Source organism: Pecten maximus, chromosome 18 (assembly GCF_902652985.1).
Source record: "Pecten maximus chromosome 18, xPecMax1.1, whole genome shotgun sequence".
In the NCBI taxonomy this organism is placed as follows: Eukaryota; Metazoa; Mollusca; class Bivalvia; order Pectinida; family Pectinidae; genus Pecten; species Pecten maximus.
Window position 1 is genome coordinate 10,099,837 of NC_047032.1, and position 20,954 is coordinate 10,120,790.

The 20,954-nt window shown below is 36.7% G+C and overlaps 1 protein-coding gene across 1 annotated transcript in view; it reads left to right on the top strand.

The window, feature by feature from the left end:
* LOC117316497 (transmembrane 9 superfamily member 1-like) overlaps positions 1-18,446 on the top strand; it is a 43,808-nt gene extending 25,362 nt beyond the window's left edge. Inside the window, exons 5-15 of the mRNA XM_033871106.1 lie at positions 5,179-5,297; positions 5,729-5,838; positions 6,374-6,437; positions 7,756-7,827; positions 8,354-8,501; positions 10,366-10,491; positions 12,575-12,667; positions 13,453-13,563; positions 14,002-14,164; positions 14,515-14,706; positions 15,242-18,446. Of these exons, the coding sequence (XP_033726997.1) occupies positions 5,179-5,297; positions 5,729-5,838; positions 6,374-6,437; positions 7,756-7,827; positions 8,354-8,501; positions 10,366-10,491; positions 12,575-12,667; positions 13,453-13,563; positions 14,002-14,164; positions 14,515-14,706; positions 15,242-15,443 (1,400 nt within the window). The 3' untranslated portion in view covers positions 15,444-18,446. The remainder of the gene's footprint in view (positions 1-5,178; positions 5,298-5,728; positions 5,839-6,373; positions 6,438-7,755; positions 7,828-8,353; positions 8,502-10,365; positions 10,492-12,574; positions 12,668-13,452; positions 13,564-14,001; positions 14,165-14,514; positions 14,707-15,241) is intronic.
* The last annotated feature ends 2,508 nt before the right edge of the window (positions 18,447-20,954 follow it).

Consider the following 20,954-nt stretch of genomic DNA (forward strand, 5'->3'; position numbering starts at 1 on the left):
GGGTTAACCCTAGACCCAAAAATCATGACCTATTTTGACAAAATTTGAGAAATCGTATGTGCCAAAACATAGAAAATTGAGAGTTTTGGTGGGCCATTTTGGAAAATATGGGTCAAATGGCCGCCTGGCCCCCTCCAGAGTTATCCCTGTACATGTATATATAATTAAAAGTACATAGTGTCCTTGTGATGGATATACATAAAATTAAATAAAAACACAAAACCAGAGAATCACAAGCGCTTTCGCTTAAATGCCAGTGGTCAGTTGCAATTAGGTATAAAGTTTGTAGGTCAAGGTGCCTGTTTCCCAAAAAGGGATTTTAGCAAAAATTTGTTGACTTCCGTGCATAATGTATACATACTGAAAGATGGATCCCAGAATGGGAAAATATTTGTGATATAACTTTTCCCAGGATCACTGAAATATCAAAGTATATAATAAATACAGGCCCTCTGAGCCCCTTGTGTCATTATAAAATTCAATAGAAAGGGATAACAAAATGGTGCTGCTGACCATGCCCACAGGCCATTTATTTCAGCATAGCTTTAAGGATTTTCTAAATGTTTTGATTAACATAATATACAATATACAACAATCTAATTAATTACTCTGCTGTCAGAAAGGACAGGGAATTTGGCCAACATCATGACAAACAAATGACAATGCCAAAAACTTGTGAGTGAATGTGGCAAGTGTTTGAACCAGGAAATTTGAGCTATTATTAGCCCACCTGTCAAAATGACCTGGCACAGCATCCGTCTGTTATCATCTTTTGTCTGAAGCATTTTTATCAATGGTGGTTCGCCCCCCCCCTGAGGCCTGATGGTCAGGACCCAATAGTGAAAGAAGAAAAATAAAATTTCCTTCTTTAGGAATGAAAGGATTGGTCCAAGTTCTCTCTGAATTATCCTTGGGTGAATGGGAACCAGTTTTGTATATGAACAGTGGGTGTGGTCCCCAAAGGTTCTGAGGGGCTAGACCCAATATTGGAAATATATGGTATATTGACATGAATTAGAGGGAAATGAAGTACTGCTTTTTCTTAAGGGCACAACGTATATCAATAAAATAATGTGTGGAGGATAATTGGGTGAAGGAAAAACAATGTATAAATAGAGGGTCTGTTTCCCGGCAGGTGGAGATGAGGGATCCAAAATTTGGTCTGCAGAGTCCTTGGGCAACATGAACTGAGTACTTAGTCTATAAATTCCTCCTAGAAGCAGCAGAACGTGGACCCAATAACAAAGTCAATTGTTTTTTAATGCTGAGTGCTTTTAAGCTTATTATGGCTAGAGTATCCTTTGGAACTAGAAATGGTAAAAGTATTTATAATATAACTTATTCATAGATCGCTCTGCCATAATCACAGCAATATCCAGGTGAGCGATGCAGGCCACTTGGGCCTCGTGTATATGAATGATGTTTTAATGAGATCCTGGTGTTATTTTATGATAAATTTGTTTTTTAGTTTACATGTACTGTAACAGTCCATCGGCACAGCCACCTCAATATAGGGTTATATTTCAACATGTTCATTTCATGGGGACATTTCACTGTTATTGACTGGAAATAACCAGGAATTTTGTCTGGTAGATATGAAAATATATCTAAAAAGTACAGTATATTTTGGTAGTATTGTATACCATTTATACAAAACAGGTCAGACTAGACGTGAAATGATATATAATTCTTTTGTAGTTGTATAGTCTAGTTAGATCTGTATGTCTACAATTATACAGTCTAGTTAGATCTGTGTGTAGTTATAGTCTAGTTAGATCTGTGTGTAGTTATAGTCTAGTTAGATCTGTGTGTAGTTATAGAGTCTAGTTAGATCTGTGTGTAGTTATAGTCTAGTTAGATCTGTGTGTAGTTATAGTCTAGTTAGAGCTGTGTGTAGTTATAGAGTCTAGTTAGATCTGTGTGTAGTTATAGAGTCTAGTTAGATCTGTGTGTAGTTATAGAGTCTAGTTAGATATGTGTGTAGTTATAGTCTAGTTAGATCTGTGTGTAGTTATAGAGTCTAGTTAGATCTGTGTGTAGTTATAGTCTAGTTAGAGCTGTGTGTAGTTATAGAGTCTAGTTAGATCTGTGTGTAGTTATAGAGTCTAGTTAGAGCTGTGTGTAGTTATAGTCTAGTTAGATCTGTGTGTAGTTATAGTCTAGTTAGATCTGTGTGTAGTTATAGCCTAGTTAGAACTGTGTGTAGTTATAGAGTCTAGTTAGATCTGTGTGTAGTTATAGTCTAGTTAGATCTGTGTGTAGTTATAGTCTAGTTAGAGCTGTGTGTAGTTATAAAGCCTAGTTAGATCTGTGTGTAGTTATAGAGTCTAGTTAGATAGGTGTGTAGTTATAGTCTAGTTAGATCTGTGTGTAGTTATAGAGTCTAGTTAGATCTGTGTGTAGTTATAGTCTAGATAGATCTGTGTGTAGTTATAGTCTAGTTAGATCTGTGTGTAGTTATAGAGTCTAGTTAGATCTGTGTGTAGTTATAGTCTAGTTAGATCTGTGTGTAGTTATAGTCTAGTTAGAGCTGTGTGTAGTTGTAGAGTCTAGTTAGATCTGTGTGTAGTTATAGAGTCTAGTTAGATAGGTGTGTAGTTATAGTCTAGTTAGATCTGTGTGTAGTTATAGTCTAGTTAGAGCTGTGTGTAGTTGTAGAGTCTAGTTAGATCTGTGTGTAGTTATAGAGTCTAGTTAGATCTGTGTGTAGTTATAGTCTAGTTAGATCTGTGTGTAGTTATAGTCTAGTTAGAGCTGTGTGTAGTTATAAAGCCTAGTTAGATCTGTGTGTAGTTATAGAGTCTAGTTAGATAGGTGTGTAGTTATAGTCTAGTTAGATCTGTGTGTAGTTATAGAGTCTAGTTAGATCTGTGTGTAGTTATAGTCTAGATAGATCTGTGTGTAGTTATAGTCTAGTTAGATCTGTGTGTAGTTATAGAGTCTAGTTAGATCTGTGTGTAGTTATAGAGTCTAGTTAGATCTGTGTGTAGTTATAGAGTCTAGTTAGATATGTGTGTAGTTATAGAGTCTTGTTAGATCTCTGTGTAGTTATAGTCTAGTTAGATTTCTGTGTAGCTATATAGAGTCTAGTTAGATATGTGTGTAGTTATAGAGTCTAGTTAGATCTGTGTGTAGTTATAGAGTCTAGTTAGATCTGTGTGTAGTTATAGTCTAGTTAGATCTGTGTGTAGTTATAGTCTAGTTAGATATGTGTGTAGTTATAGTCTAGTTATATCGGTGTGTAGTTATAGAGTCTAGTTAGATCTGTGTGTAGTTATACAGTCTAGTTATATCTGTGTGTAGTTATAGAGTCTAGTTATATCTGTGTGTAGTTATAGTCTAGTTAGATATGTGTGTAGTTATAGTCTAGTTATATTGGTGTGTAGTTATAGAGTCTAGTTAGATCTGTGTGTAGTTATAGTCTAGTTAGATCTGTGTGTAGTTATAGAGTCTAGTTAGATCTGTGTGTAGTTATAGTCTAGTTAGATATGTGTGTAGTTATAGTCTAGTTATATTGGTGTGTAGTTATAGAGTCTAGTTAGATCTGTGTGTAGTTATAGTCTAGTTAGATCTGTGTGTAGTTATAGAGTCTAGTTAGATCTGTGTGTAGTTATAGTCTAGTTAGATCTGTGTGTAGTTATAGTCTAGTTATATTGGTATGTAGTTATAGAGTCTAGTTAGATCTGTGTGTAGTTATAGTCTAGTTAGATATGTGTGTAGTTATAGTCTAGTTATATCGGTGTGTAGTTATAGAGTCTAGTTAGATCTGTGTGTAGTTATACAGTCTAGTTATATCTGTGTGTAGTTATAGAGTCTAGTTATATCTGTGTGTAGTTATAGTCTAGTTAGATATGTGTGTAGTTATAGTCTAGTTATATTGGTGTGTAGTTATAGAGTCTAGTTAGATCTGTGTGTAGTTATAGTCTAGTTAGATCTGTGTGTAGTTATAGAGTCTAGTTAGATCTGTGTGTAGTTATAGTCTAGTTAGATATGTGTGTAGTTATAGTCTAGTTATATTGGTGTGTAGTTATAGAGTCTAGTTAGATCTGTGTGTAGTTATAGTCTAGTTAGATCTGTGTGTAGTTATAGAGTCTAGTTAGATCTGTGTGTAGTTATAGTCTAGTTAGATCTGTGTGTAGTTATAGTCTAGTTATATTGGTATGTAGTTATAGAGTCTAGTTAGATCTGTGTGTAGTTATAGAGTCTAGTTAGATCTGTGTGTAGTTATAGTCTAGTTAGATCTGTGTGTAGTTATAGAGTCTAGTTAGATCTGTGTGTAGTTATAGTCTAGTTAGATATGTGTGTAGTTATAGTCTAGTTATATTGGTGTGTAGTTATAGAGTCTAGTTAGATCTGTGTGTAGTTATAGTCTAGTTAGATCTGTGTGTAGTTATAGAGTCTAGTTAGATCTGTGTGTAGTTATAGTCTAGTTAGATCTGTGTGTAGTTATAGTCTAGTTATATTGGTATGTAGTTATAGAGTCTAGTTAGATCTGTGTGTAGTTATAGAGTCTAGTTAGATATGTGTGTAGTTATAGTCTAGTTAGATCTGTGTGTAGTTATAGAGTCTAGTTAGATCTGTGTGTAGTTATAGTCTAGTTAGATCTGTGTGTAGTTATACAGTCTAGTTAGATCTGTGTGTAGTTATAGAGTCTAGTTAGATCTGTGTGTAGTTATAGTCTAGTTATATCGGTGTGTAGTTATAGAGTCTAGTTAGATCTGTGTGTAGTTATAGTCTAGTTAGATCTGTGTGTAGTTATAGTCTAGTTATATTGGTATGTAGTTATAGAGTCTAGTTAGATCTGTGTGTAGTTATAGAGTCTAGTTAGATATGTGTGTAGTTATAGTCTAGTTAGATCTGTGTGTAGTTATAGAGTCTAGTTAGATCTGTGTGTAGTTATAGTCTAGTTAGATATGTGTGTAGTTATAGAGTCTAGTTAGATCTGTGTGTAGTTATACAGTCTAGTTAGATCTGTGTGTAGTTATAGAGTCTAGTTAGATCTGTGTGTAGTTATAGTCTAGTTATATCGGTGTGTAGTTATAGAGTCTAGTTAAATCTGTGTGTAGTTATAGAGTCTAGTTAGATATGTGTGTAGTTATAGTCTAGTTAGATCTGTGTGTAGTTATAGTCTATGTTAGATCTGTGTATTAACTAACATATTTACATTTAATGTTACAGATGACATCCCAGTACGAGGGTTCATAGGTCACCTAGAGGAGGGTGGGTATCTACCCCACACTCACAAGATATACCTGTGGGCCCACCTCAACTTTAATATAGAATACAACGGTGATCAGGTAAGGAGTATTTCCTGTTCCTAATGAAGCATAAGTAGTAATCAACTTTACAAATAAGGCTTTTAGCAAATCTAGTACAGTCCATTTGAAATAATATTCAACAAAATATTGCTTAAAATCTTACTTCACTGAATATGTATTATGAATCAGGAATAAGGAACTAGAGAATTGATTTTCCATAAATTCATGAAATTTAAAGTGAAGTTTACGATTTATATACATGTACTAGATTGTACTAGCAACACTGTTAATGATGTTTGTTAAATTTATTATTTCTATAGGCTAATGGTTCACTCAGCCTTATCTTAGTTCTAATCTCCAAAGAATTTGGAATACATTCAAATTTTGATGTCTGTTTTTCATGTGATATCTATGTATAGTGTAATGTTTTGATTTTCATATGATATTTATGTATTGTGTAATGTTTTCAGATCATTTATGCGAATGTGACGACAAAGGAACAAGCACCTGTTGGACTTGACTCGGTCACAGCTCCATTTGAGGTGGCATTTACTTACAGTGTCAAGTGGCACAAAACTGAGTATGTACTTCTGGTGGAGAGTGCCTCAGAAACCATGATAATTAATTTCAATAAATAATTAATGATCATTAATGATTGATAAAGTTACTTGTGGTGGAGAGGTTGTTTTTTTTAAATCTACGTGGTTTTTTTTGTCTCAATATATTTCATCTAGTAACACTCTTATCCTGTTCTGCATTGAAAATTAAATTATAGGGTTACTTCCCCTTACCCACAGATATATGGAACAGTTGATGATGTAGAGTCTAAATAAGGAGGATTTCTATTTGATTTAAAATGTAGAGAAGTATCATGATATTTTTATGTTGAAAGTGTACCATTGTTAAGCCAATTGGTTTAAAATTACACAGGGTAGTTGTAAATGTTAATGTTTTATTAGAAATATTCAAATTCTGGTTCAAGCACATGTAAAGGTTTAAAATCGAAATGAGAGTAACAGATCTGTCATGTCAATCAACCTTGTTATAAATTAAGAGCTGTGTAGATAAAGGAGCTGTACATATCCTATTTGACTGTTGTAAATTATCAATTTCAGAATGAAATACGAAGAAAGAGGAAAACGTGTCCGAGACAACAGCTTCTTTCCTAAGACACTGGAGGTAAGGCAGATGTTCTCAGTATAAACTTTAATACAGTATGCATATATGTATAACACTGTCTGTTTTTGTACAGTATAACACTGTCTGTCCATTATCAACTCCATTATCCCCCAGTATAACACTGTCTGTCCATTATCAACTCCATTATCCCCCAGTATAACACTGTCTGTCCATTATCAACTCCATTATCCCCCAGTATAACACTGTCTGTCCATCAACAACTCCATTATCCCCAGTATAACACTGTCTGTCCATCAACAACTCCATTATCCCCCAGTATAACACTGTCTGTCCATTATCAACTCCATTATTCCCCAGTATAACACTGTCTGTCCATTATCAACTCCATTATCCCCCAGTATAACACTGTCTGTCCATCATCAACTCCATTATACCCCAGTATAACACTGTCTGTCCATCATCAACTCCATTATTCCCCAGTATAACACTGTCTGTCCATCAACAACTCCATTATCCCCAGTATAACACTGTCTGTCCATCAACAACTCCTTTATTCCCCAGTATAACACTGTCTGTCCATCATCAACTCCTTTATTCCCCAGTATAACACTGTCTGTCCATTATCAACTCCATTATCCCCCAGTATAACACTGTCTGTCCATCATCAACTCCATTATTCCCAAGTATAACACTGTCTGTCCATCATCAACTCCTTTATTCCCCAGTATAACACTGTCTGTCCATCATCAACTCCACCATTCCCCAGTATAACACTGTCTGTCCATCAACTCCTTTATTCCCCCAGTATAACACTGTCTGTCCATCATCAACTCCTTTATTCCCCAGTATAACACTGTCTGTCCATTATCAACTCCATTATTCCCCAGTATAACACTGTCTGTCCATCAACTCCTTTATTCCCCAGTATAACACTGTCTGTCCATCATCAACTCCTTTATACCCCAGTATAACACTGTCTGTCCATCATCAACTCCACCATTCCCCAGTATAACACTGTCTGTCCATCATCAACTCCTTTATTCCCCAGTATAACACTGTCTGTCCATCATCAACTCCATTATACCCCAGTATAACACTGTCTGTCCATTATCAACTCCATTATTCCCCAGTATAACACTGTCTGTCCATCATCAACTCCATTATTCCCCAGTATAACACTGTCTGTCCATCAACTCCTTTATTCCCCAGTATAACACTGTCTGTCCATTATCAACTCCACCATTCCCCAGTATAACACTGTCTGTCCATTATCAACTCCACCATTCCCCAGTATAACACTGTCTGTCACCAACTCCATTATCGCCCTGTATATATAATACTGTCTGTTTTTGTACAGATCCACTGGCTGTCCATCATCAACTCCATGGTACTGGTGTTCCTGCTGATTGGTTTTGTTGTCATTATACTGGTAAGTTATCATCTGTTTTAAAAACTTATTTAGGTGATATGGAAATCTCACCCCACCTTACGCTGAGCATATAGAGGTCAGGTTAACTTTGATAACTGAGGCCACCTGCTCTGCCACATTTTCTCCGGGTACTCTAGTTTTATCGCACAGTAGGACCTCTTAATCACATGCTTCTGTCCGGACCAACTAGCATGATTAATAAAGTTGATATAGCTTGTTTCGTAAAACTTTTTTATTTCTTGCCTTTGTTCTAATATGTTTTAAGATGTAAATCCTACCAGTCCTATATCTTTTTCAGAACACAATGTAATATATCACAGCATCAGATCAACATGTCCATTGTTTAGTTAAAAAGAAGACCATGGTTTTCAAAAAATACTTACACATTTTAATGGGTATTTTATTTAGATAAGTACAGATTTATCATTTTTAGCTTATCTAGTAGAAGACTTGAGTGCAAAGCCCTTTGGGCCTCTTATTTTATCCTTATTTGAGACAAATAGTTGTATTAATTATTTCTACACAGACTAGGGTGCTGAAGAGTGACTTTGCCAGGTACAATGTGGACGAGGAGGAAAGCGATGATTTGGATAATGACGACAACGGCTGGAAAATCATCCACAGTGATGTTTTCAGGTTTCCCAGTTTAAAAAGTCTCTTCTGCGCTATCCTAGGTATGCATTTCCTCGCCATTTTGGGAAATTGACTCCTGAGAGATTATTTTTTGCAGCAAAATAGATAAATTAGACTGGAATTGTGTAGCACAGATCACTAGGTTACATGTCCTAGCAACAAAAATACCATAAATTTATTAGTAAAAATGAACGATATAAATTAGAATGGGCCTACATTGGGACTCAAATGTATATGTAGGAACAGCGTTATACGCTGGGAGGTCGTTTAAATAACATACAGAATTGAGATAAATGTACTGAGAAGTCAATCTGGTAATTTTCTGAATCCAGATCTCTTAATTAAATCTATGAGATTTGCTTAGAGTTAATTTGTCTGATTTTAGCTGATATTTGTAGAGCAGAGAAATAAGTACGGGGTACATATTCATGTAAAATTTGAAATACAAGAGCAAGTGTAGGAGAATGAGTAGAACTGATACAGCAATATATCCTAATATGGAAGTATTGTTTAGGAATGATGCAGAAGTCAAAAGTAACAACACAAAGTGAAAATTTGGGGGGTTTGTAGGCTTATTTTTCGAGTTGGTAATTACAAAGGGACAGGGGTGGTCATTCCCAACAAGCTTACACACTAAATTCATGTCTGACTATGCCAATAGATATGTCTCCATAGTAAGAATCGGTGTGAGTCGTGACTAACTGATGTTTTAAAAACATGTCAGTCCAGTAGATATGTCTTCTAAGTAAGTTTTGGTTAAGTCGTGACAAATTAAACTGATGTTTTAAAAGCATGTCAGTCCAGTAGATATGTCTTCGAAGCAAGTTTTGGTTAAGTCGTGACAAATTAAACTGATGTTTTAAAAACATGTCAGTCCAGTAGATATGTCTTCTTTGTAAATTTATATATTAATGTTTTCAAATAAAGCAATACCACTGATTTACATGTCCATGTTTAGTGAGCATGTTATATCCATCGGTAAGGAGGTCTCCAAAGGACAGTGGATTAAAGATTGAACGAAGTTAAAGAAATCATGACTTTGTCACTGTTAATATATATGGATTGAATAGATTTTTTTAATTTTCATTGCGGCTATGAATACCAGTAGCTAGCTACATATCCCGTGGCGCACGGTAGCGCGCCTCGGAGGATATGTAGTTAGCTACTGGTTATCATATTTACATAACCTTGATTTCAAAAATTTATATCGAGAAAACGAGAAATTTTATTAAAAAGAAAAATTTGTCATGTATACGACGAAACGCCAAATTATTAGAACAGCCGGGAGATCCCGCCTATGCACCACGCATGAGAGACAATGTTTTCATATGGTTTTCATAGTGTATTCATGATCATATGTTTGTCGTTTTCACTTGGTATGTTCATAACAGCAAACCACATTAGGAATGTAAATATATAGGAGTGAATGTACAATGTACCTGAATGTTGACTTTTTGTATAGATATGTATATATAGAGGTTTTACTTTATTATAGGTGTGGGGACACAGTTTTTGTATAGATATGTATATATAGAGGTTTTACATTATTATAGGTGTGGGGACACAGTTTTTGTATAGATATGTATATATAGAGGTTTTACATCATTATAGGTGTGGGGACACAGTTTTTGTATAGATATGTATATATAGAGGTTTTACTTTATTATAGGTGTGGGGACACAGTTTTTGTATAGATATGTATATATAGAGGTTTTACTTTATTATAGGTGTGAGGACACGTACAGTTTTTGTATAGATATGTATATATAGAGGTTTTACATCATTATAGGTGTGGGGACACAGTTTTTGTATAGATATGTATATATAGAGGTTTTACATCATTATAGGTGTGGGGACACAGTTTTTGTATAGATATGTATATATAGAGGTTTTACTTTATTATAGGTGTGGGGACACAGTTTTTAGCTCTAGCCACAGGGATTATGATGATGGCTATGCTTGGGATGTTCAATGTCCACAGACACGGTGCTATCAACTCGGCTGGAATCATACTCTTCGCATTCACTTCATGTAAGTTCTTGGTGTGATAAGTCCGTCCGTAATATTTTTAATGATTTATGATTTAACTTACAATGATTTTGTTTTTCCTTTCCTAGATGTCCTTGTTTTAAGACTAACTTACAATGATTTTGTTTTTCCTTTCCAAGATGTCCTTGTTTTAAGACTAACTTACAATGATTTTGTTTTTCCTTTCCAAGATATCCTTGTTTTAAGACTAACTTACAATGATTTTGTTTTTCCTTTCCTAAATGTCCTTGTTATAAGACTAACTTACAAACAATGATTTTGTTTTTCCTTTCCTAGATGTCCTTGTTAGCTCACCTGGTCCGAAGGACCAAGGTGAGCTTATGCCATACCGTGGCGTCCGTCGTCCGTCCGCGTCGTCCGTCCGTCCGTCAACAATTTACTTATTTGACTTCTTCTTCATAACCGCTGATCGGAATTTGAACAAATTTGGTCAGAAGCATCCCTATGGGTAGGGGACTCAAAATTGTACAAATGATGGGGCTGACCCCCTGGGGTCCTCTGGGGCAGGGCCAAAAGGGGTCAATTTGGCACTATTGATATAAACGACTTCTTCTATGAAACCAAGCAATGGCTATCGCTCATATTTGCCTGGTAGCATCACTATGGGGTGGGGATTCAAAATTGTACAAATGATGGGGCTGACCCCCCAGGGGCCTGAGGGGCGGGGCCAAATGTGGTCAATTGGGCTATATTGATATAAACGACTTCTTCTCTGAAACCAAGCAATGGCTGTCATTCATATTTGCCAGGTAGCATCACTATGGGGTGGGGATTCAAAATTGTACAAATGATGGGGCTGACCCCCCAGGGGCCTGAGGGGCGGGGCCAAATGTGGTCAATTGGGCTATATTGATATAAACAACTTCTTCTCTGAAACCAAGCAATGGCTGTCATTCATATTTGCCAGGTAGCATCATTATGGGGTGGGGATTCAAAATTGTACAAATGATGGGGCTGACCCCCCAGGGGCCTGAGGGGCGGGGCCGAATGTGGTCAATCCGGCTATATTGATATAAACGACTTCTTCTCTGAAACCGAGCAATGGCTGTCGCTCATATTTGCCTGGTAGCATCATTATGGGGTGGGGATTCAAAATTGTACAAATGATTGGACTGACTCCCTAGGGGCTTGAGGGGCAGGGCCAAATGTGATCAATCCGGCTATATTGATATAAACGACTTCTTCTCTGAAACCAAGCAATGGCTATCGCTCATATTTGCCTGGTAGCATCATTATGGGGTGGGGATTCAAAATTGTACAAATGATTGGACTGACTCCCCAGGGGCTTGAGGGGCGGGGCCAAATGTGATCAATCCGGCTGTATTGATATAAACGACTTCTTCTCTGAAACCAAGCAATGTCTATCGCTCATATTTGCCTGGTAGCATCACTATGGGGTGGGGATTCAAAATTGTACAAATGATGGGGCTGACCCCCCAGGGGCCTGAGGGGCGGGGCCAAATGTGGTCAATTGGGCTATATTGATATAAACGACTTCTTCTCTGAAACCAAGCAATGGCTGTCGCTCATATTTGCCTGGTAGCATCGTTATGGGGTGGGGATTCAAAATTGTACAAATGATGGGGCTGACTCCCCAGGGGCCTGAGGGGCAGGGCCAAATGTGGTCAATTGGGCTATATTTTATATAAACGACTTCTCTGAAACCTAGCAATGGCTGTCGCTCATATTTGCCTGGTAGCATCATTATGGGGTGGGGATTTAAAATTGTACAAATGATTTTTTTTTGATGGGACAAGCATCATTCTTGTTTCATATCTCATGAAACCAGGTGAGCAATACAGGCCCTCTGGGCCTCTTGTTTTAAGATTAACTTACAATGATTTTGTTTTTCCTTTCCTAGATATCCTTGTTTTAAGACTAACTTACAATGATTTTGTTTTTCCTTTCCTAGATGTCCTTGTTATAAGACTAACTTACAATGATTTTGTTTTTCCTTTCCTAGATGTCCTTGTTATAAGATTAACTTACAATGATTTTGTTTTTCCTTTCCTAGATATCGTTGTTTTAAGACTAACTTACAATGATTTTGTTTTTCCTTTCCTAGGTATCGCTGGATATGTAGCAGCCAACATGTACAGGAAACTAGGGGGAGATAACTGGGTTTGGAATATCAACCTTACATCTTGTTTATTTGCCGGTAATGTTTTAATTTCTGTGATTTTTCTTTGAATATTTGCTCTATAATCATACATCACTTATATTTCTTATTCACATAATGAGGAATCTAAATCATAATCAATAACTCCTGAAAATTTTCCAAATTTTACATATTTTTTTGTTCACTTTTGCCATTGAGAGATATTAATTGTCTTTTTGGAGACAACCAATGTCATTATACCCCCGCAACGAAGTTAGGGGGGTATACTGGAATCAGGTTGTCCGTCCGTCCGTCCGTCTGTCTGTAGACGCATTTTGTCCGGACAACTCCTCCTAAACTAAATGGCCGATTTCAATGAAACTTCACACAAATATAGAGGACCATGTGTAGATGTGCGTGCCACTTTATTTTTCTCAAAATTATGGTTGCTATGGCAACTGGTCACTATTTTACTGGGTTATCTTAGTTAGCCTCTAATTAACAGTTGACTCGTGCAGATTGCGGGGGTATAAGTCAGCCATCCTGGCGACAGTTCTAGTTAACACTGTCATAGATATCAAACAGGATATCTGAAAAAAAATATTCTAGGAAAAGTTCCTGCCAACAGTCGAACATCTTCTAAACGTTTCAGTATAATAATATTACAAAATTATTGTTTTATCGAGAATTTTATAAACATGTGCAGTTAAAAGGTCAATTCACAACAAAATTATGTTTTTGAGTCTAGGTGACTTGAATTATGATAAAAACACTGAAAATAAGGCAAATTCAATGGTTCTGTTTGAGTTTTTTTTTCGAAGACTAATGTGATGTTTTTGTTACAGCACCCTTCTTCTTTGTGTGGGCAGTTGTGAACTCTGTTGCCTGGGGTTACGGTACAACGCAGGCGTTACCGTGGACAACAATTGTGTTACTTATGTGTTTATGGTTGTTTGGTAAGTAGCAATAACAGACTCTAGTTAAATGCTGTTTCTCCCATCATAGTCATATTACAGTATATATAACCCTAAAGTGTCCACCTCTTTGTTCGTACTTCCATCCATCTATATATATTCTTCATTCATCACTTTCCTGTCGTTGTCATCTCGAATGTGCTTCCGTTCATGTCGGTACATCATTTAACAGCTCAGTCAAACTTATAAGTATGTATATAAGTACTGCTGCAGCCATATTTGGTAACTACTTAATAGATCATGATGTGTTCAACCCAAAATATTATAAAAGGAGAAATTTGGAATGCTCGAAACTTTTATTTAGTTTTTAGTGAAAAACATAAAATGTTGTTGGATTCTTAGAATTGATGATGTCTTAACTCCTTGTGTCCCAGTCTTGTAGCTTTGTATAAATTCTGTTATTATTGTGTTAACTTACAGTTGGCTACCCCCTCACTGTATTAGGAGGGATTTTCGGTAAAAACTGGGCCAATGGATTTGACGCCCCATGCAGAACAAAAAATATATCACGAGAGATTCCACCGGTACCTTGGTATAGGTCATCATTTGCCCATTGTGTTGTGGGTGGATTCCTGCCCTTCAGGTAAATACATCTAATATAGATTTCTCATGTCCACTGAAATATGGACAATTACCAGTGTTGTCACAATATATTGTATCTGCCTCTCCCCAAAGATCACTTTTAAAGTTAAAAGCAAGTGTGATGAGATGATATATTTCAGTGTCGGGTTACCAGATGAGATGATATATTTAATGTCAGGTTATCAGAAACATGTTTTACTGATGATGAACAATCATGAAATCTTCAAGGGTCTTACAAGGTTTTTAATCATAATTATTGCCACATCCTCACTTACTTATCTCTTGAATATGAAAATTCGCCTCATTTATTCCAAACTGATGGATAACTTTTAGATATAATTTGTTTTTCAGTGCAATTTCTGTGGAGCTGTACTATATCTTTGCCACACTCTGGGGTCGAGAGCAGTACACACTGTACGGAATCTTATTTATAGTGTACGGGATACTGCTGAGCGTTACAGCCTGTATCTCCGTGGCCCTAACCTACTTCCAGTTGTCAGCCGAGGACTACAGGTGGTGGTGGCGATCCATCTTCAGTGCCGGGTAAATCCTTCAATACTTAAAGTCAGCAATCAAAACTTCTTAATTCATCCCAGATGTAACATAGTGTTTGATTGGTCAATGAAATTAAAAATTTATGTAACACAGCATTTGATTGGTCAATGGAAAATAATGACGACAATATATATTTGTTGCCAAAAAAAAAATTGTAACAATATAATCACAATGACGATAATTATACTATTTTGTAAAAATGGTATAAGAATACTGCTACTATGGAATGTTAGTCATCCAAAAATGGTGTTAGTGTGGAATTAATTTACAGGTGATTTATGGTCCCCTCATACAAAGTCTGGTGTGGCCTGCAATCCATATATGTCTAACAGCTTTCGTCCATTAACACTGTACATTTTCATCTTCTCTTTGGAATTAATTTCAATCAAATTAATTTCAATCGATTGTTGTAAGGAAACACCCATGGCAAGAGACAAAAAAAAATGAATTAGAGGTAAAACATTGAGGTTATGTAATTAACGATTTGATTAATTAAAATTTGATGTTTGTTGTATAATTACAGATCGACAGGCATCTTTGTGTTCCTGTACGCCACATTTTACTACTTCAAACGCTCCAACATGTCCGGTGCCTTGCAGACTCTGGAGTTCTTCGGCTATACTGCACTCAGCTGCTACGTTTTCTTCCTCATGCTTGGAACTGTGTCCTTCTTTGCTTCTCTCAATTTTGTACGATATATTTATGTCAACCTTAAAATGGATTGATCACGCAACCATCGTCAGTTGTTATATCATTGTTAAGACAGAAATATTAATCCTGAATAATTGATTTGAATTTGTTTTCATTATCTTAACTCTATTAGCATATTTTGGTGTCATATTTTAGCTTCAAGTCATTTCTGTTTGGTTTAACATTTAATATGGTATGACCTCCATTTATTTTAATTATTGTGCACAGGATTCAAAAGAAAAAACTGTTAACATCATAAAATCTTCGAAAAGTATGAAATATGTAGAATCTTAAGGAAATAAATTTTATATCATAATTCATATTTTATTTAATCAAAAAAAAAATATTTGAGGTTTTGTTATTTTCTTGTTATTCATTAAAGATTGTAAAATAATCAACTATTTTTGCATCCATTTTGTAGAATATATATGAATCGCTGTATGTGAATTTATTTTATTTACATATGACTGCCTGTCCGAGAGTTTGAGCCTGATGCTGGAAGACAGTTTCATGCATTTATTAAATACTGGTTGAAGATTCCGCATTATCGCAACTTTCTATTTTAGTATTTTGAAACATTGTAAGGAATTTTTAAAAGTCTCCCTATAAGAGTTGCATCTTTTGTTACAAATTTCAATTTGATAAATAGGTTAACGTTATATTTGGTTTTAAAACTTCTTTATGGAGACTAGCTATATTTGGATTTAATGGGGTTTTTTGGGGTTTTTTTTTTACATTTCATTCACAGGAATGCTTTCAGATGTTAGAAATCAATTTGCTTTCTGTATAGAAAAGTTTGATCTACTAGTTTAGGGTTTTGTTTAATAAAGCATAAATTTAATTGTCAATTCTTGTCTGGGGTCGTTTATCACATACTTTTTCACCTTAAAACTGCTGTCAGTTTCATGCCATGTGTAGGCAATAATTTTATACCCCTGGTATTGCTTGCAGATTTATTGGTTAAGGTCAAACTTAGCAATAATGTTTGAGAGGTGTCTGTCTCTCTATAAGGTCTTATTTTTGGGTAGAACAGCTTACATATATACAGATGTATATATTTGGGGACTAGAATTATGCTATTGGGTCCGTGTCATGCTAGAATGAAGGACAAATTTGTTTACATGAATGACCTTGACCCTCTTTAAGGTTGCAAGGATCATCTTTTTAAGACACTTTTGAATGATAATACAAGGTCATGATAGATTACTTGTACATGAAAGGATAGAAAGTTTGGAACCCTCATGGTTGACCTTGAGAGTTTTACCTTGCCAACATAAAGGTCACACAAAACAGGTGATGGATACAGGCCCACTGAGCCTCTATTTATCATTTTGGAATTTTATGTAAAAACTAGCTAACATTTCTGTATATTTATGATTAACTGTGAATGTTTCACAGTGAATTTGATATTGTTTGTTTTAGGAAAACATGAAATAACTTTAAATCACTTTTGACATAAATCACAAGTCACATAAATTTTATCATAAATTACTGACTTGTAATATACATATGTGTTGAATTTTGTTACTAGGAGATGTTAGGAAACTCTACATTGGACCAGAATCTCTACACCGAGTCCATAGCAACACTGGTTTATCTTAACTAATCCTAACTCCGGACTTTGTCAGTTTCAGACATACACAATACTAAATACACTCCTGTACATTACTGTCATGTATACCTGCCTCAAGTGTGATGTCCTAGTTTCTGGCCTCTTATTAATTACGAGATGTGTATGTTGTAGTAGCTACTTGTTACTTTGTATGTGTGCGCATGCATGCATGTATGTGTGAGCGCGTGTGCACGTATGTGTCAAGTTCAACGGCGCTGAGCAGTCGCAAATGACCAGTTAATTTAAATGAATTTTTCCACTTAAGTTTGTCCATAGAAAAGACTAATTGGAATTAAGAAATATATTTTAGTTAAGGATAATTTTTCTGAAAATTCTTTCCTACTGTAAATCATTAGATTTCGCGAGTACTTTATTTTGTGACCTCACTTCTTCAGACATATTCACGAATACCTGATTTCACGAATGCCTATTAGGGTCATGGACTCAGCAAGACTTGTATATAGGTAACCAATATCTTGACCGCTATGCAAAGGTGTTATTTTCATACAAATAATAGCAAAGGATTTGAATTCGTGATCGACTCTCCTCGCATATTAACGTGAAAATAAATCCCACGCGAATGTTAAGTGATTTGTAGTATTTAATGTTGAGGAACATAAACATCTCTGACTAGATAGCTCATTTGGTTAGAGAGGCGATGTATAGTTCCGAGGGCCTGGATCAGAACCTTAGAGAGTCCATTAGGTTTAAGGCACACTAGAGGCGTGTGATGTATGATATGTATGCTGGTTTAGGTCAAGACCTGTTTATATACATTTCATTTTAATAGGACGAGGAAAAACATGGGGCCAGTTGATTTGGTCTGTAGGCAAGTTGATATTGATGACTATTTGCCTGATTGCAAAATTTCTCATATTATTTACCTTTTCTTCTTTAGTTATTTAAGATACGACTAAATCAGTTTAACTGAACCACTATATTTCACCTTTTAGTTAGTACTTTTGAACCCAGACTTTCCCAAAGGATCAGTGATATGCTGAATGTTTTTTCCTACCCAGCATTTGATTTATCATTTACATCATTCGTATGTGTGGATCAAGTGTAACAAACAGGCTTCAGCTATAATCAATATAAAGTGTTTTTGTTTCTGGCATAACCAGTATAATTAAAGATGGCTTGGAGTCGCAGGATACAGTTTCGCACTAAACATGTGACTAGTTATTTGTATATAGGTCCGTGTTTTCCGGCTCATCACTTCGTCCTGTGTTCTACTTTTGCTCCTTTAGGCAAATTAGTCTTTACATCTTAACAACAACAAAAACACTATAGTAATTTGTGCATTTGTATCTACCGGAGTGGATATGTGTAAATAGAGCGGGTTACTTACAGTTATCATGATTTTTTTTATTTATTTTAATTTCTGCATAATTCTCTGCCAGAGGAAGGTCAGTGTGTACCAGAAATTTTTACTCCAGCACCGTTATATTGTAACAAATATTCTATGGGAAATTGTCTGTACTGGTCGTGTATAGAAATGCGAACAACTTTTAACATTTTATTCAACAGTTGAAGTTTGTTCTTGTTTCATTTATAAATTGTTTGTATGATGTTCGTTTTTTTTTTACCATGTGTAGATGAAGTTATTCTGATCATTCTTGCATTAGAACTTGTAGGTTGGTAATAAGCATCCATGGCTAGTAATAAGCCCATGTATGGTAATAAACCAATGTCTGGTAATAAGCCTGTACCTGGTAATAAGCCAATGTCAGGTAATAGGGGTTTGGCGGTTTTGCATGCAGATGTCGACTTAATGAGTTGGTGTTGTGGTCGTTTTAAGTACGTCAAAGGTAGTCAGGGTATGGGCTTACGGATGAAGTTGGGGGGATTAGCTGTCATTGACGGGGTTTCATGGGGGCATCCCAATGATTAACAAAGGGGGTTTGGTGGGACCGGCGAGGGCCAAGGTTTGGGCAGAGTTGGGTTGGTTCAGGGGAATTTGGGGTGGGTAGGGGGCCGGCGTTGGGGAAGTGAGGGGGTGTGGTAGGGCGATACCGATTAAGGAGGGAGTTTGGTGGCCATTTTCTTGGGGAAAGGTGAGGGTGGGGGGGGTGTTTCCCTTTGGTGAGTGGTGTGGGGTGGGCCCGCATTATGTGAGGAGGGTGGCGTGGTGGGAAATTTCTCCCGGTGAAGGGGGTGTGGGGTGGTGGAAAAGTTTGGGGGGTTGGGGGGCGGAAACTATAAAGGGAGTCGGGGGTGGGGGGTGTTTTCCGCTAAAAGGGGTTTGTTGAGGGGGGGTTGTTTCGGCCTTAAGGTGAAGGGTGGTTTGGGGGGGCCCCCCTTTTTTAAAGTGGTGTGGGAGGGTGTAAAAGGGGGGTGGTTGTGTTGGGGGGTTTTTTGGGGGTTAAAAACCCGGGGGGTTTAGGCCTTTTTTTTGGTCGAAAAATTTTTTTCGCGGCCCCCCTTTTTTTGGGGTTTTTCCCGGGGGCCGGGGGGAAAAGGGGGAATGGGGGGGGGGCCCCCGTTTTTCTGGTCTGCCCTGGGGTTTTCCCCCCGGTCTTCCTTTTTTTTTGGGGGGGGGTTTTCCCCCTTTCCCCGGGGGAACCCGGGGTTTAAAGGGGGGGGGGGGGGGGGTTTTTTTTTTAAATTCCCTCCCCCGGGGAAGGTTTGGGGGGGTTTTTTTGGGGGTTTCCGGGGGGGGGGGGTTTTTTTTGGGGGGGGGGGTTTTTTGGGGTTTTTTTTTTTTTGGGGGGGGGGGTCGGGGGTTTTTTTTCCCATAAACAACATAGATTTTTTTTAATGCAGTGGTCTTTCAGTAGATTCAATATTGGTTCGTTTTGATATACAACCAGGCTGTACAAAGTGTAAATGTACTATAATGAGCAAGTGTTGGACATTGTCCTAAATTTGTTATAGGGGATATATATATGTTTATATATAGCACTAATTTTCTTACTTGTAACAATTGCTGAATGCTGATGACCAAGTCTTTGAGTGAGAGTTGTGCCTGGTACTGAAGTTTTGATGATCAGCCTAGGAATGAAAATCATACCTGGCTGAAAGACTGGGACAATTGAAGCTATGAATGTTAGATCATATCTGGTACAAGAGCTGGGACAATTGAAGCTATGAATGAAAATTGTACCTGGTTCAAGAGCTGGGATGGGTGAGGCTGTGAATGAAAATTTGAATCTGGCTCAAGAGCTGGGGCAATCAATGCTCTGAATAAAGACATGTATATTTTCTCCTTTTTTTTTTAGTACGTACACATTAAGGACATCCTTTAAATATGTATTAGCAAAGTTTAATCTCAGCTCTGATATTCTGGTAGAAAATTCCAATCACAAAAACCAAAACAACTTCTCAAAGGGAAGATATAAACACATCTTAAACAAGTGTTTGGATAGAAACCATGACGTTTACTATTTATTGAAGGAAAATAAAGATATTACACATATGCTGTGTATAGTTAGGGTATTGTCCCAGCTCTGTGTGTTAAGATGAGTGTAAGAGAAATACCGGTAATCATGTACGTATTGAAGAACTGAAATTTATATGTAACACACATCAATATATATGTGAATAAAATAGAATAATATATTGGGTGATTTCTTTGCATTTGTGTTGGTCTGTTTATTAGTACTTGTAATATTTCACTAAATCAATAACTACCCGTAATTTAAGTTCTTTTCTGGTTTTATATGAATATATCAATTCATCAATGTCTTTGTCTACTACGTCATCAGACTCTGAAGATCTGAGGTGTGTGGTAGGGCATAGACTCATCGACCTTATACTGGTGAAGATTGAGGTGTGTGGTAGGTCATCTGACTCGTCGACCTTATACAGGTGAAGATCTGAGGTGTGTGGTAGGGCATCAGACTCATCGACCTTATACAGGTGAAGATCTGGGGTGTGTGGTAGGGCATAGACTCGTCGACCTTATAAAGGTGAAGATCTGAGGTGTGTGGTAGGG